This window comes from Sturnira hondurensis, unplaced genomic scaffold (genome assembly GCF_014824575.4).
Source record: "Sturnira hondurensis isolate 20B ecotype Veracruz unplaced genomic scaffold, ASM1482457v3 Scaffold0000256, whole genome shotgun sequence".
Taxonomy (NCBI): domain Eukaryota; kingdom Metazoa; phylum Chordata; class Mammalia; order Chiroptera; family Phyllostomidae; genus Sturnira; species Sturnira hondurensis.
Genome location: NW_028072887.1, coordinates 1,985,779 through 2,000,428, shown reverse-complemented (window position 1 = coordinate 2,000,428; position 14,650 = coordinate 1,985,779). Strand labels below are relative to the sequence as shown.

Genomic DNA, 14,650 nt, shown 5'->3' with positions numbered 1-14,650 from the left:
AAATGTTCCAACATCCAAATTGTAGGGGTGCCAGAAGGAGAAGAGGAAGAGCAAGAAATTAAAGACTTATTTGAACAAATAATGAAGGAGAACTTCCCCAATATGGCAAAGGAATAGATTTTCAGGAAGCCCAGACAGTCCCAAAGAAGCTGGACCCAAGGAGGAACATACCAAGGCATATCATAATTACACTACCCAAGATTAAAGATAAGAAAAGAATCTTAGAAGCAGCAAGAGAAAAGGAGATAGTTACCTACAAATGAGTTCCCATAAGACTGTCAGCTGATTTCTCAAAAGAGACCTTACAGGCAAGAAGGGGCTGGAAAGAAGTATTCCAAGTTATGAAAGCCAAGGACTTACATCCAAGATTACTCTATCCAACAAAGCTTTCATTTAGAATGGAAGGGCAGATAAAGTGCTTCTCAGATAAGGTCAAGTTAAAGGAGTTCATCATCACCAAGCCCTTACTATATGAAATGTTAAAGGGCTTTATCTAAGAAAAAGAAGATAAAATATATGAACAGTGAAAGGACAGCAAACTCATAGTTATTAACAACCACACCGGAAGCAAAAACAAAAGCAAACTAAGAAAACAACTTGAACAGAAACAGAATCACAGAAACAGAGAACACATGGAGGGTTATCAATAGGGGAGTGGGTACGGAGAATAAGTAGCATAGATGGTAGGTAGAAAATAGACAGGGGGTTGGCGAGAATAGTATAGAAAATGTAGAAGCCAAAGAACTTATATGTGTGACCCATGGACATGAACTAAATGGGGGGAATGTGGGTGTGCAGGGTGGAGGGAAGTGAAGGGGGTGGAAATGAGACAACTGTAATAGCACAATCAATAAAATTTATTTAAAAAACCCAAACAACCAACCGTGGGGAAAATAAATACTCATTTATCATATTAAAAAAGAAGAAGAAGAAGAAGAAAAATCACCTGAAAGCAGGGGTCATAATAAACATTATTGTGGCAGGGCCCAGATAAATGTCCGTGGACCTTGTGGTTTCTGTTGCAATGATTCATCTCTGCAGTTGCATCCTGACTGCAGTTGTGGACTGAAAACAAGAGGGTGTGTGGCTGTGGGCGATCAAACTGCAGAAACAGGCCGGAGGCAGCGTGTGCTTTCCCTGCAGCCGTGCTTCTTAAAATGTGGTCCTGCGGTCCTTCTGTTACCAGTCCATGATGAAGTCAGTCTAAACTTGAAAATTTGCACATTTAAAGTTGTACAGCATTTGACAAATTAATGTTACTTTTATGGATCTGGTAATGAAAAAAATTGGGGCTTATTTTGGTTTTGGTTTTGGCTTCATTTTTATAGTAATTTGCCTTTATTACACTTTACAAAAGTATTAGGCCACAATGGACTGGAAAATTTAAAAACTGGTCCTTCTCCAAAGATAGTTTGAGAAGCACCGGGCTGGTTAACACCCTTGGAGACATGAAAGAATGCCCTTGACCACTCTGCTCAACATAGGGCCTGGGACAACTAAAGTGTGGGGTGCAGGGGCAGACAGTGCAGGGAGCAAGTCGGAGGGTGGAGCGGTCTTGTCCTTTCAGGAATGCAGCCTCCTCCTCAGCAGCACCCTTTCGAAATAGTCCTCCCAACTTTCCAGTGCCGTCAGGCTGGACTGAGTCGGAGATCCATCAGACATGGGGGTGTGTTGTAAATCCAGCTGTTTCCTTCTCCTGTTAGTCAGGTAACGCCAGTGCATCAAGACTGGGCACAAGCACATTCTGTTCCTCTTCCCAATGGCATTGAATCTGTGGACTTGGGGACAAAGGTGCCGAACACACAGCCTTCACTCCTGAGGGAAGAGGAAAGCGCCAGGGAGCACTCCGATGAGAACTTGGGCTCCTTGTTGCCAAGAGCTCACTTAGACCCCAGCATCTCCAAGTGTATAGCCAGGGAAGAAGTTCCTCATTTTCTGGAAGGCCAGCAAAGAAAATCTGAAGGTGAGTCTATTTAGTATCTTGCTGTGTATAATGTGTACTTTTTTGCCCAAATTTCTGAGGGGAAAATAAGGATGCACACTATACCTGGGTATAATGGTTACATGCCATGGGTTGACAATTGGGTAATCGGTGTATAATGTGCATAAAAATATGGGTGGGTGCTACACATGGCAAAATATGGTAATTACACAGTGATTCTTTTATTCTTCATTTAAGAAATGTTCATCTTTGTTCAAATCCTCACCCAGGGATGTGTTGATTGAATTTTAGAGAGTTGGAGAGAGACAGAGAAAGGAGAGAGAGACAAAGAGGGAGAGATCCAGACAGAGAAACATCCATCACATGCCTCCCACATGTGCCCCAACTGAAGATCAAACCTGCCACCTTTAGGTGTACAGGGTGACACTCCAACCAGCTGAGCCACCTGGCCAGGGCTATTTATCTTTTTCTTGAGTGTTTGAAAACCTTTACTGTGAATTCATATTTGTTGATGTTTACCTGTGGGCATCTTGGTGGCCTCACTGAGGATGCTTCCTGCAGGATTTGAGTTTGCCACTCTTTCCAGCCGAAGACCTAATGACCAGTTAGCAGCCCAGGTGCCAGCATTTCCCCTGAGGGCAATGCTGATATTTTGATATTTGCTTGCTACTGTCCTGAACCAGCAGGCCAACCACCCAGGACAAACGTGTGATACCAAAAGTTACATTTATTGGCTTATTGCAATGAGGGAGATCGCATGGCATGGGAACTGTGAGGCGTCTCGCCAAGCAAAGGAAAAAAATAAAATTGTGATTTTAGGGGGGTGGGTAGAGCTTAAGTGAAATTTAAATGGAGCAGTATTTTATTATAATTTAAATTTTTATGGTGGTAAAGCGTATATAACTTAAAAGTCAGTACTTTGCCTGTTCTGCATGTACAGGTCAGCGGCACTGAGCACATTCACATCGCTGTGTGGCCATCACCGCTGCCCGTCCCCAGGGTGTTTGCACCTGGCAGGATGGGGGCTCTCTCCTAATCGAACCCTAACTCTCATTCTCCTCTCCCCAGCCAGTCAACTTTTTGTCTCTATGAGTTTGTCTATTCTAGGTATTTCATATAAGTGGAATCGGACAATATTTGTCCTTTTGTGTCTGGCTTATTTCAGTGATCGTAGTATTGAAGCAATGTTCGGGTAGGCTGTGTGTGATGGTGTTACCATCAGGTCTGAACTGTGACGTAGACCCAGAATCTTCCTCCTCAAAATCGCCAAAGGTAGCTCCAACTCTCAGCAGCTGGTCTTTAGCTTCCTATCTTGCCCCTGTTCCTCAGAAGCACGATAGAAAGCACCACTAAACACCTTCCATTCCTAGAACAAATGTGTAAATATTTGCACATACTGTTGTTTTTCTGCTGGAACACTGTGGCATTCTTACACGTCACCTGAGATACCACTTCCTCTGCAAAGTCTTCCTGAACTTCCTGAAGCCTGGATAAGTCACCATTCCTTTCCACCCCTGTAGGATCCTGCAACATAACACTCATCATATTGAATTGTCACTATATGTTTATACATCTGCCCTTACCACATGACAAACGCAAAATCATTGCACCTTTAAGCACCTAGCACCAGACCTGGTGCAAAACTATTAAAAACTGTATATTGAATTAAAAATAACAACAACCATTTATTAAGTGTCTACTATTGCAGGGCACAAATATCCACTGATAGAGGTAATATATAGAAGACTTGTTTTACGAATGAGGGAACTGAGCCCTAAGAAGGGTAAGTGTGTGTACCCAGGTCACATAGCTGGTGAATTATGGAGGGTGGGTTCGGACCACCTGTCTCTAAAGCCAATGTGCTTAACCACCATGCCATCTGTTTTCATAGTTCACACCTTCCATTTGAGTCCCTCTCTAGTTATGAGTGAAGAAAAGGTTAGAGATAATTAATGTTGTAGTGGAGATGGTCACAGGGGTGTCCAACTTGCAAGCCACAGGCCACATGCAGCCCAGGACAGCTGTGAATGAGGCCCAACACAAAATCATAAATGTACTTACAACATCATGAGATTTTTTTGTGATTACATGTCACAATGTATTTAATTGTGGCCCAAGACAACTCTTCTACCAGTGTGGCTCAGAGATGCCAAAACGTTGGACACCCCCGGGAGAAAAGGAGGGGCAGTTGGTCCAGGGACACATTGCCCGGAGTGTGGATGGAAGGACTGAATTGGATGGGACAGAAACACCCTCTTCTCCTAGCCAAACAACAGAGGATCCTGAAGATGGAGCAAAAGTAACTACGCACACCCAGACACACGTGGTCAGGTCAATGTTCTGTGAGGGAAGTTGCTCTATAGGAGCTGTATTCCTATTTGAAAACACCAGCTGGGATTTCCCAGGCCAGTATTTGGCCCCTACCCTTTAAAAATTTGTTTAAATGCAACTTTAAAAATTTAGACAATCAATATATATATTGATTAAGAAAAATTCAGACCCTGACTAGTGTGGCTCAGTGGGTTGGCTGTTGTCCCATAGACAGAAAGGTTGCCAGTTCGATTCCCAATCAGGGGATGGGCCTGGGTCATAGGCCACGTCCTCAGTTGGGGTCGTGCAAGAGGCAACTGACTAATATTTCTCTCACACATTGATGTTTTGCTCCCTCTCTTTCTTTCCCCTTCCCCTGTCCATAAAAAAGGTGAGTAAATAAAATCTTTTTTAAAAATTCAGAAAAAGCAGATACGCAAATATAAAAAATAAAAAATTAGAAGTACAAATTGTATTCCAAAACCATTCCTTCCAGAATGTACTTCCATTTTTCTAAATAACGTGTTTATAATGACATTGCTTGATTGTTCAATTTAGACCTTACCTATTAGAATTTAACACTTTTACATGAGTCTCCTCACACATGGGCAGTAACCATCTTCTCAATATTTGTGTTTAAAAGAAATCAATATTCACTGTGTTTATTATTATGACTAGGTAAAATATTTACAGCTGAGCTTAGTCGTGTGCTATGATTACATTTTCTCTCTTCTGAGGTGTTGTATTTATTACAGCGTTAATAAATGCCTCATTTCATTATTTGCTCTTTCTGTGAATCCCTTCCTAATTCGCCCCATCCTGTCTGGTGGACCTGTGGAGTGCAGCTGCACGTGGGTAACCTGTGCGTAGTTTTGTCTCTGGAGACATTGCTGCTCCTGGAACCCTCTGCCCTCCCGCAGTCGTCCATCTGGGTTCCCTCACCACCTTCCTGAAACTTCCCTTGGCTTCCCTGCTGCGTTGGGCCCTGTGTTCTAGGTTGATACTCAGCTTCCTTTTCCTTGATTTGCTCCCTCATTTTAGTGGGTACATTTTCCAGTAGCTTCCTAAGAACAGTGCATTAATGATAGTTTTTCATTGTCTCCATTTTTTCTGAGCTCTTCACTTTCTTTCCGTTTGTTTTATTCTCTGTATTTTCACGTTTGAGGCTTTTCCTCACATATCAGTTCACCCTTGGCTATCTACATACTTGCATTAAGAGGGCAGCACTTGAGGGCTTGCTGAGTGGGTTGGGTGAGAGACTCCTGGGTATCAGTGTGCCCTGCGAGGCTTTTCCCTTAGTGAGTTTCCCTAGGGATGGATTATCCAGGCTCCTGTCTGCAGGTTGTAAGGCCGGGGCTTCACATGTCGGTGTGCACGTTTTCATCAAACCCTCTTGTCCTCTCTCTAGCACCCCATTTCTGCTCTCAGCTGCACCTAGCTCCCTAGCACCTTTGTTTCAGGCTCTCCAGAGGGTAAACTTCCAGCCCCCAACTGGGAACAGAGAAGAGCAGCTTCTGTCCAGTGGGGCAGGTCAGGGAATGGGAAACCTGCTCCTTCTGCAGACTTCTAGGCAATCCTTGTTTCAGCCTCAGCTGTACCCTCACCTTCAGAGGGACCTGGTGTGTCTTCAGTTCCTATTCCTTGTCCTCACTTCTTGTTCAGTTCTCTCCTCTGCAGGCAGTGAGCTGACTTGAGGACACTGGCAACTTACCAACTATTACCCACACATGTGGTTTTCACTGTTCAAAGTGCGTTGATGTTGCTCATCTCTGCTTTATCCTTTGGGTTTCTGTTGTTCTTACTCACACCTTTTAAAATTCCTTTACTGTCCCTTTAGTGAGGTTTGTAAAGAGAGTGAAGAAAGGTCTGTACATTCAATCTTTTGGCTGGAATTCTATATACATTTTTAAAGGCTTTCAAATTACCTACCAGAAAGATCCTATATCTGCATCTCACCAGAAATGTTTGAGTGCCTTTCTACCACATGTCATTCCTTTTCAATACTGGGTGGGTGCTATCTGCCCAAATATTTATAATAATATCTGAAAAAAACTCAGGAAGGTATCCATATGCACCCAACTATCAATTATTTTCACTTGTATTTCTAGCATTACCTTGTAGTATCTTTTCAACAGAAAATCTCAGTCTCTAGAATATCATCTCTATGAGGGTAAGGGTTTGTCTGTATTGTTTACAACCAAGTTGTCATCTTCTGGAACAGCGTTGGCCATTCAGTAGGCACTCAGTATTTGTTGAACAAACGCATCAAGGGTTGGGGGGAGGGGCCTTGGCCCGCTGCGGCTAAAGGGAAGGCCTCTGCCCCTCCGGTTGCAACCCTATTTCAGGTGACCACCTTTCACCTGAGAATGGCTTCTTTACCTGTGTAGATGTGTTACATCTTAGAGAGGCCTGTTTCTAAATGAAATTTCAAAATAGCCGCTGTGGCTAAAACTGACCCACAGACGTATTTTGTTCAGCTGTTAAAGTATTCAAAAAAGGGGTGGCAGGGGAAGATTTCACATAAAGTCTCCAGTTTTCTGTCTTCCCTTGACAATAAGGAGGTCTAGTGTGGTGGATTACCCATGTGGAATTGACAACATCAATTAGAACTTGGTAATGGGTTTCCCTTTCGTTGGGCACGTGATTTCAGTTCACCACTGTCCCCACCCGTCCCACTTGTCCATTTATGGGACCTGCTTTGACTCCGGGCACATTGGCACTTTTTGTTTCAGCTTCAAGCTATGGTGGTGCATGAGGCTCAGGGAACTATTCTTACTTTTGTTAAAACGACAAAAACTAGGTTTTACACTACCTAGTAGTAAGTCCATTTCCCCTTTCCACATACCTCCCCTTCAGAATTTATGATACATTCCAAGTTTGAGTTCAAATGGTGGTTGGGAGACAATCATACGTGAATATTTTCACATTTCTACAGAGTCCCAACTTTCTGAGCAAAAAGCACTAGGAAACTAGGTTAAAAGATGACTCAGTGATAGCCATGTCTTAGAAATGAGAGATAGTGTCTTGCTCCAGAGAGATTCAGAGGTTTATTTCCTCAGGAGCTGTTTGCTTACATTCTAGGGTAATAAAACCCAGAGACATATTTGTCCTTTCTCAGGGAAACATTTGCTTACATTTCATAGTAAAAATCTCTCTTTCTTGGGAGGAAAACATGGGTCGAAGTGCCAAACATTTTATATAAGCTCCGAGTCTCATAATTCCTGTGGTGCAATTATGAGACTCGGAGCTGTGACGTCCAGGTGAACACCTGACTCTCAGTGAGTCGCCCTGTTGAAACTGGGGTGTTGAGACCTGGGGTTGTAATGCAGTGTGAGTGATACGTGCTCTGTTCTCTCTGTTCCAGAGATCTCATGTTTCCTGCCAGAATGTAAATATAAATATATATCAACATATATATATATATACATAAATGTTATCTATATTAGACACACATGTAACCTGCATGCATGTGAGAAGCAATATCATATATAAAACGACAACCCCCTTTAGTAGAAGTAGCCTAAGGTTTTGTGAAATCATACCAGACCCACCTCCATGTGGATTACACCTGGACTAACTTCTAATTTCGACTTTTTCGAACCTCAGCACCAAGATTACTCCATCGCCAAACTCTGGTGTAAGGCAGAATGGGTTCACTCAATTACTAAGAATATCTAACTTATATTATTTTTCCTTGTTACAGAGTTTTCTCCCTCTAATGTGAAGTGCAGTGGCCGAAGAATTGAGGTAAGATTCGTTTCTGTGTTACTGTCTTAAGGCTTATCACCAAAGAACTTCTGTTGTTAGAGACACTCTACCAAATAACTCAGAACCAAAATCCTCAGCACTTCTTTCTTGGAAATACAACAAGTCACATACAATTTATAGAGTAGCAAATCATTTCTGGGAAAACTGCACCTTGCCATGTATATATTCCTTTTCTGGGATGTTTCCTCTTCTCTGTGTAACAAGGTGAGTAGTTTCCACAGACATGCTTAAATTTGTCTTATAACATATTAGAAATTAGGTCCTTCTTTTTTCCAGTGACAGAAGGGTTTTTCTAGTTGACTAATTTATGAGTAAAGCATTTGGAAAGATCCTTGCAATTCTGCCAATTCTGTCTAACTCTTCTGTGTCCTTTCAGAAAATGAGCCTTTGAGAAAATGCATAGATACTGCTTATGGTTGTAAAAGGGGTTTGTTGGCCTATAAAAATGGCTGCTTGTGGGGAGATGCTTAAGTACTGGGAGAATCTGCCTTTACTTCCCATTATTTTTAAGAAATGAGAGAAAATCGTCCAGGCAATGAAACGGGAATTACACTGCATCGCATCCGATTCTAAAGTTTAAGTTTCTGGTGTCAGCTTCCTTTCCTTTTCCTTTCTTCTTACACACAGCTGGCAACAGAATGAAAAAGAGACATATAGCTCCCAATTACCACTCAAGATCTAGCCCATGAATATTCGGATGTAACTGGGTATTAAATTTGTATATGCAGGAAAGGGTCTCAATGAAAAGAAGCATAAAGTTAGAGTTTAAAGCTTAATGACCGGAAAGCTATCATACACTGGGTTATATTGACCTCTAGTGGTTGATAATAATAAGAACTAGCTCAGTTTGAGAGTAATTGGAGGGCAAAGGAAATTAGAAACCATCATGGTTGCAAGCTTTCAAGTGTGTACTGTAGCACATTTAAAACCTGCCCTCAACAAAACAGTTTGGTAAAACAATGAGGAGTAGTTGTGTTCTGGATACAAATTATGAGTTAGTCTGTAACTCATCATTAAAGTACATGAAAACAGCAATTCTAAGCTGTTCTAACTGGGAATTTAAAGAATCTTCGATCAAGTTCTGGCCAAGATGGAGGCGTAGGTAGAAACCCTTCACTTCCTCACGTAACCAAAAGGAGGATAACAACCAATCTAAAATCAATAATCAACCAAAAGTGCCAGAAAATCAAACTGTATGGAACTCTGACAACCAAGGAATTAAGGGAAAACACAACCAGAACAACCAGACTGGTAAGGCAGCCGACCACGCGGGCCAACTCAGAAAAACTTCCTTGACACGGCAGACTATGGGGACAGGGCTGGCTGCTGAGGGGCTGACTTAAGGGGAAAACTGAATCCCAGAGCTGACTGTGGACTATGGCTGGGGTTGCCGTGGTGGGAGAAACTCCCAGTATCACATGAGAGTTTGTTGAAAAGCGCACTAGAGATGAGCTGGCAAGAGCAGCACCGTACCCTCTCTGGCCCCTCCACCACAGGCAACACCTCAGCGCAGCAAGGAGGGTTGCCCAGCCCAGGTGAATACCTAAGGCCCCGCCACCTTACAACCTATCAGCTGCACCAAGACAAAGAAATATGGCCCCAAATGAAAGAACAGAGCAAAGTCTCAGAAAGCTCAGAAAACTTAAGTGAGGAAGAGATCACCAACCTATATGATGGAGAATTTATTTTTATTTTTATTTTAGATTTTATTTATTTTTAGAGAGATGGGGAGGGAGGGAGAAAGAGAGAGAGAAACATCAATGCGTGGTTGCCTCTCCTGGCCCACAGCCCAGGCATGTGCCCTGACTGGGAATCGAATTGCTGACCCTTTGGTTTGCAGCCCACGCTCAATCCACTGAGCTACACCAGCCAGGGCTATATGATGGAGAATCTAAAGCCCTGGTAATCAAAATGCTCACAGATCTGATTGAGCTTCATCGAAAAATGAAAGAACAAATGAAAGAGACCCAAAATGAAATAAAGCAAAATATTCAGAGAACCAAAAGTGATAGGAAGGAAACCAGGACTCAAAACAATGATTTGGAACAAAAAGAAAAATATCCTTCCAGAACAAAAGGAAGAAACAAGAATTCAAAAAATTTAAGAGAGTCTTACAAATTTCTGGGACAACCTGAAACATTCCAATATCTGAATTATAGGGGTACCAGAAGGAGAAGAACAACAGCAAGAAATTGAAAACTGGCCCTGGCTCTTGTAGCTAGTGGATTGAGCATGGGCCTGTGAACCAAACAACTGCAGTTCAATTCCCAGTCAGGGCATATGCCTGGGTTGTGGGCCAGTTCCCAGCAGGGGACTCACGAGAGGCAACCATACCTTGATATTTCTCTCCCTCTCTCCTTCCCTTCCCCTCTAAAGATAAATAAATATAAAGTCTTTAAAAAAAAGCAATTGAAAACTTATTTGAACAAATAATGAAGGAAAACTTCCCCAATATAGCAAAGGAAATAGACTTCCAGGATGTCCAGGAAGCCCAGAGAGTCCCAAAGAAGTTGGACCCAAAGAAGAACACACCAAGGCACATCATCATTAAGTTCCCCAAGATTAAAGATAAAGAGAAAATCCTAAAAGAAGCAAGGGGAAAGGAGAAAGTCACCTACAAAGGGGTGCCCATTAGGCTATCAGCTGATTTCTCAAAAGAAACCTTGCAAGCAAGAAGGGGCTGGAAAGAAGTATTTGAAGTCATGAAAGGCACGGGCCTACATCCAAGATTGCTCTATACAGCAAAGCTTTCATTTAGAATGGCAAGGCAGATGAAGTGCTTCCCAGATAAGGTCAGATTAAAGGAGTTCATCATCACCAAGCCATCATTATATGAAATGTTAAAGGGACTTACCTAAGAAAAAGAAGATCAAAACTATGAACAGTAAAATGACAACAAACTCATAACTATCAACAAATGAACCGAAAAGAAAAGAAAAGCAACAAAAACAAAAACTAAGTAAACAACCAGAGGAGGAAAAAAATCAGATAAATGGACATCACACGGAGGGATTTCATTGGGGAGGGGGAAGGGAGGAATGAAGTGGGGAAGGTACAGGGAAGAAGAAGCATGGGTAGTAGGCATAAGGTAGATGGAGAGAGATAAAAATGGTATAGGAAACAGGATTCAAAGAACTTATATGTACAACCCATGGACAAGAACTAAGTGGGGTGTGGGGGTGATGCTGGAGGGTTGTGGAAGCAGGGGGAGGGGGGATAAAGGGGGAAAACTGTAATAGCATAAACAATAAAAATACTTAAAAAAGGAAAATAAGAAATACAAAATCTTAGATTATCCCTGGCTGGGTAGCTCAGTTAGTTATAGTGTCTTCCAGGATAGCTGGTTCAAGCCCCAGTCAAGGCACATACAAGAGGCCACCTGTGAGTGCCTAACTAAATGGAACAACAAATTGATATCTTTCTCTCTCTCTCTCTTAGTCTTCTCTCTGTCTCTGTCTCTCAAATCAATAAAGAAGAAAAAATATTTTAAGGAAATCTTTGATTCTCTGGAAAATAAGAAGAGAAGAGAAATAAAATGTCTTGTCTTATATTTTTAATATTTACATATGTGGTCTTTCTTTTAAGCATGAATCTCTATGATATTTTTGGTTTCTAAAAGTATCATCTTGCCTTGTTTAAAAAAAACAACACTTGGAATGACCTTTTAGCTTTTAAAATTGTGATCTCCAGGATAGCTTTGTACTTCCTAAGCACAGGGTCTTCCTAAAGAAAATCTTAGATTCTCTTCAGATTACTTTAAACCAGTTAACATGATATGTGTGTGTGTGTTTCTGTATTCATTAGCTTTTTCTCTCTTTCCTTTTAGTTCCCTCTACCACCGTTGTCACTCTTGCCCATGAGACCTGGTCTTCTCACTATCCCCCAAAATCACAAGGATGAAAAAGAGAGAGGAAGAAATATTCCAAATCTTGTATCTAAGCTCTCAGAGCCTGTTAGTCGATCTGATGAGTTTAGACCATCAAGCAAGCAACCGGAAGCATCATTGAAGGTATTTGTGTATCAGACTCTCAGGTCCTCTGGCAGCTCTATCTGGTCCAGGAACATGTGCTCTTTCGGGAAGGCTAACCATCACAGGCAGCACCTGGAGATGGAGGAGAGTAGAGCATCTAAGGAAACAGAAGGCTGTGACAAAATGCAAATCTCCCACTTTGAACAAAGGCAGTCTTGGGTGTCCTCTGAGAATTTTAAGGAAGGCAATTTTCCTGCAGATAGAGAAGTGGATATTGACCACCTTGGTAGTGAAATGAGAAAGTCAGAAGAAGAAAACTTTCGATATCTCTCATCAGGAAAGGTAGAGGGTTCTGTAGCCAGAAACTATGAACGAAATTCAGACATTGGGTGTACCATGCCAACCAAGTTCCAAGAAGCTCAGCATTCAGAAATAACTCTAAGAATGGATAAAGAGACTAGAAATGATAAAGATGATTCAAAAAGTGCTTCAGTGCTTAAAGGTGAAGTAATTGAGCCAAACCAGATTTTAGAAGAGTTTACCCTACTTAAAAGTTTGTCCAGTGTAATTCCTGATGATCCCATTGAAAAGCTCCCGGGTCATAACAACATGGAGACAAACATAAAAACATCAGCAGCAGAGGCAACCAAGCCAGAAATGAATGGGGTAGTGCCCCTTATCCACATCACTTTCCCTGGAGATGAGATTCCCAAGCAACCAACGATAGCCAAACCAAGCCTCCAAAAGAGAAAGGGCACCCTTCACAACAACAGTAGCTTCAACATACTTGCACACCAAGAAAATGACAGGCAAAGGATGAAAACCCTTAGAAATAAGTCAGATTCAAAAACCAAGACCAGTAACAGGACGCTGCAGAATTTCATGATTTCCATTGAAGGTTCCATTAAGCCTACCATGCATAAAACCAGCATAAAAACTCAAGTTTTCCCTTCTTTGGGGCTTATTGACCCCAGACCTCAGCAATTGCCCAAGTTCCAAAGGAGAACGCCACAGACAGAAAAGAAGCAAGCAACTTATCAGCCTCTGAAACCTAAAAAGCAACCATTTCCCTGCATCTGTAAAAATCCAGGAATAAAAAAGTCTTCAGTTCCTCTCCTTGTTCAACCAACAGAACCAAGACTAAATTACCTAGATCTTAACTATAGTGATATGTTCAAAGAAATCAATTCAACTGCTAATGGACCCGGGATCTATGAAATGTTTGGGACCCCAGTTTATTGTCACATGAGAGAGACTGAACGGCATGAAAGCAACTATTACCGAGAGATATGCTCAGCTCCATCAGTCAGATGTACCACCAGTAAATGTCTATCTTCACACAATGAGAGGAACCGCAGTAGCAGAACAAGACTTTCTCAGAAGAGACCACATGTTAAGCCCCCCAAGGCTTTACTTGGAATTAAACACAAGCACAAAAGTTTAATTTCCAAAGAAAAAGGTTGCAAGACTGTAGGTAGCAACCTACAAGACATTGACAGTGGTGGTGGTATTTCAGAACCAGAGTGTCAGATGAAGTCTTCAGGAAAAGACTTTCTGCCTTCCAAAAATGAAGTTCAGCCCAGGGACTTTGCTCAGACTCATGAGCAGTCCATTAAACAGAACCAACTCCTTCCTGTCTCAGATTTGTCCATTGTTGAAGAAGCCTCTATGGAAGAGCCAGCTGATGAAGAAGACATTTCTAATAACCGAATACTTGCCACAAGCCTCAGAGATCTGCACAAACTGGAAGAGCTACATCACCAGACCCCATTTTCCCCTTCAGAAAGCAGCAGGGCAGTGCCCAGTGAGAAGAGTTTCAACAAGCATATACTGCGAGAAAGGCAGGCTACAGCATCTCTTGGTAAAATAGATGCCAACCAAATTTTGATGAATGACGTAGAGTTTGATAGTTTGATAGATAGGTCTAAAACACTTGTGAATTTTTCTTTCCAAGAGAAACCAACCAACCAACATTGGGCACATTCTTTGGAGCAAGATAGTTTAGCTGATGAATCAGGTACACATCAAACGTTTGAAAAAACTTTAAGTGATTCAAATTCAGTTTCCCAAGATTTTCTAGACTCTATAAAGAATGAAGAATTGACAGATGAACTGTTAGGCTGTCTGGCTGCAGAACTATTAGCTCTTGATGAGAAGGATAACTCTTGCCAGATAATGGCAAATGAAACAGATCCTGAAAACCTAAATTTTGTCTTCAGTAAGAGAGGAAATACCACACGAGAATTGGGTGGAGAGACAACAAATGCCAAAATACAGGTTGGTATAATTAGAATCAGTAGTTTAATGGGGGTGAGAAAGATCCCAGAGACAATCTGGTTCACACTCCTTGTTTTCAAATGAGGAATCAGAAATCCTAAACAATGAAATCGTTTCATTCAGGTCTCATTGTTTGGTTACAAGTTTGGAATCCAGGACCCCTGACTCTCAGGCTAAAATGTTTTCATTATGCTGCTTCACTTCTGGAATTTAGCTAGGCTGACACTGCAGTGGAAAAATTGGGGGTATGCTAATACAACAAAACTACTGAATTAAATAGGTGAATATTTTATACAGTGATGAAGTTTTCAGTCAACAAATAATCAGCAGTGATGACCTGACCGGAGCGGCTCAGTTGGTTGGGCGTTGTTCTGCAAAGCGAG

General features: G+C 41.8%; 1 protein-coding gene across 1 annotated transcript in view; it reads left to right on the top strand.

Annotated features, from left to right (window-relative positions):
* The window catches only part of MAP3K19 (mitogen-activated protein kinase kinase kinase 19), an 86,591-nt gene that overhangs the window by 55,638 nt on the left and 16,303 nt on the right, over nt 1-14,650 (top strand). The window contains exons 9-11 of the mRNA XM_037069700.1: nt 1,704-1,963; nt 7,956-7,999; nt 11,847-14,267. Of these exons, the coding sequence (XP_036925595.1) occupies nt 1,704-1,963; nt 7,956-7,999; nt 11,847-14,267 (2,725 nt within the window). The remainder of the gene's footprint in view (nt 1-1,703; nt 1,964-7,955; nt 8,000-11,846; nt 14,268-14,650) is intronic.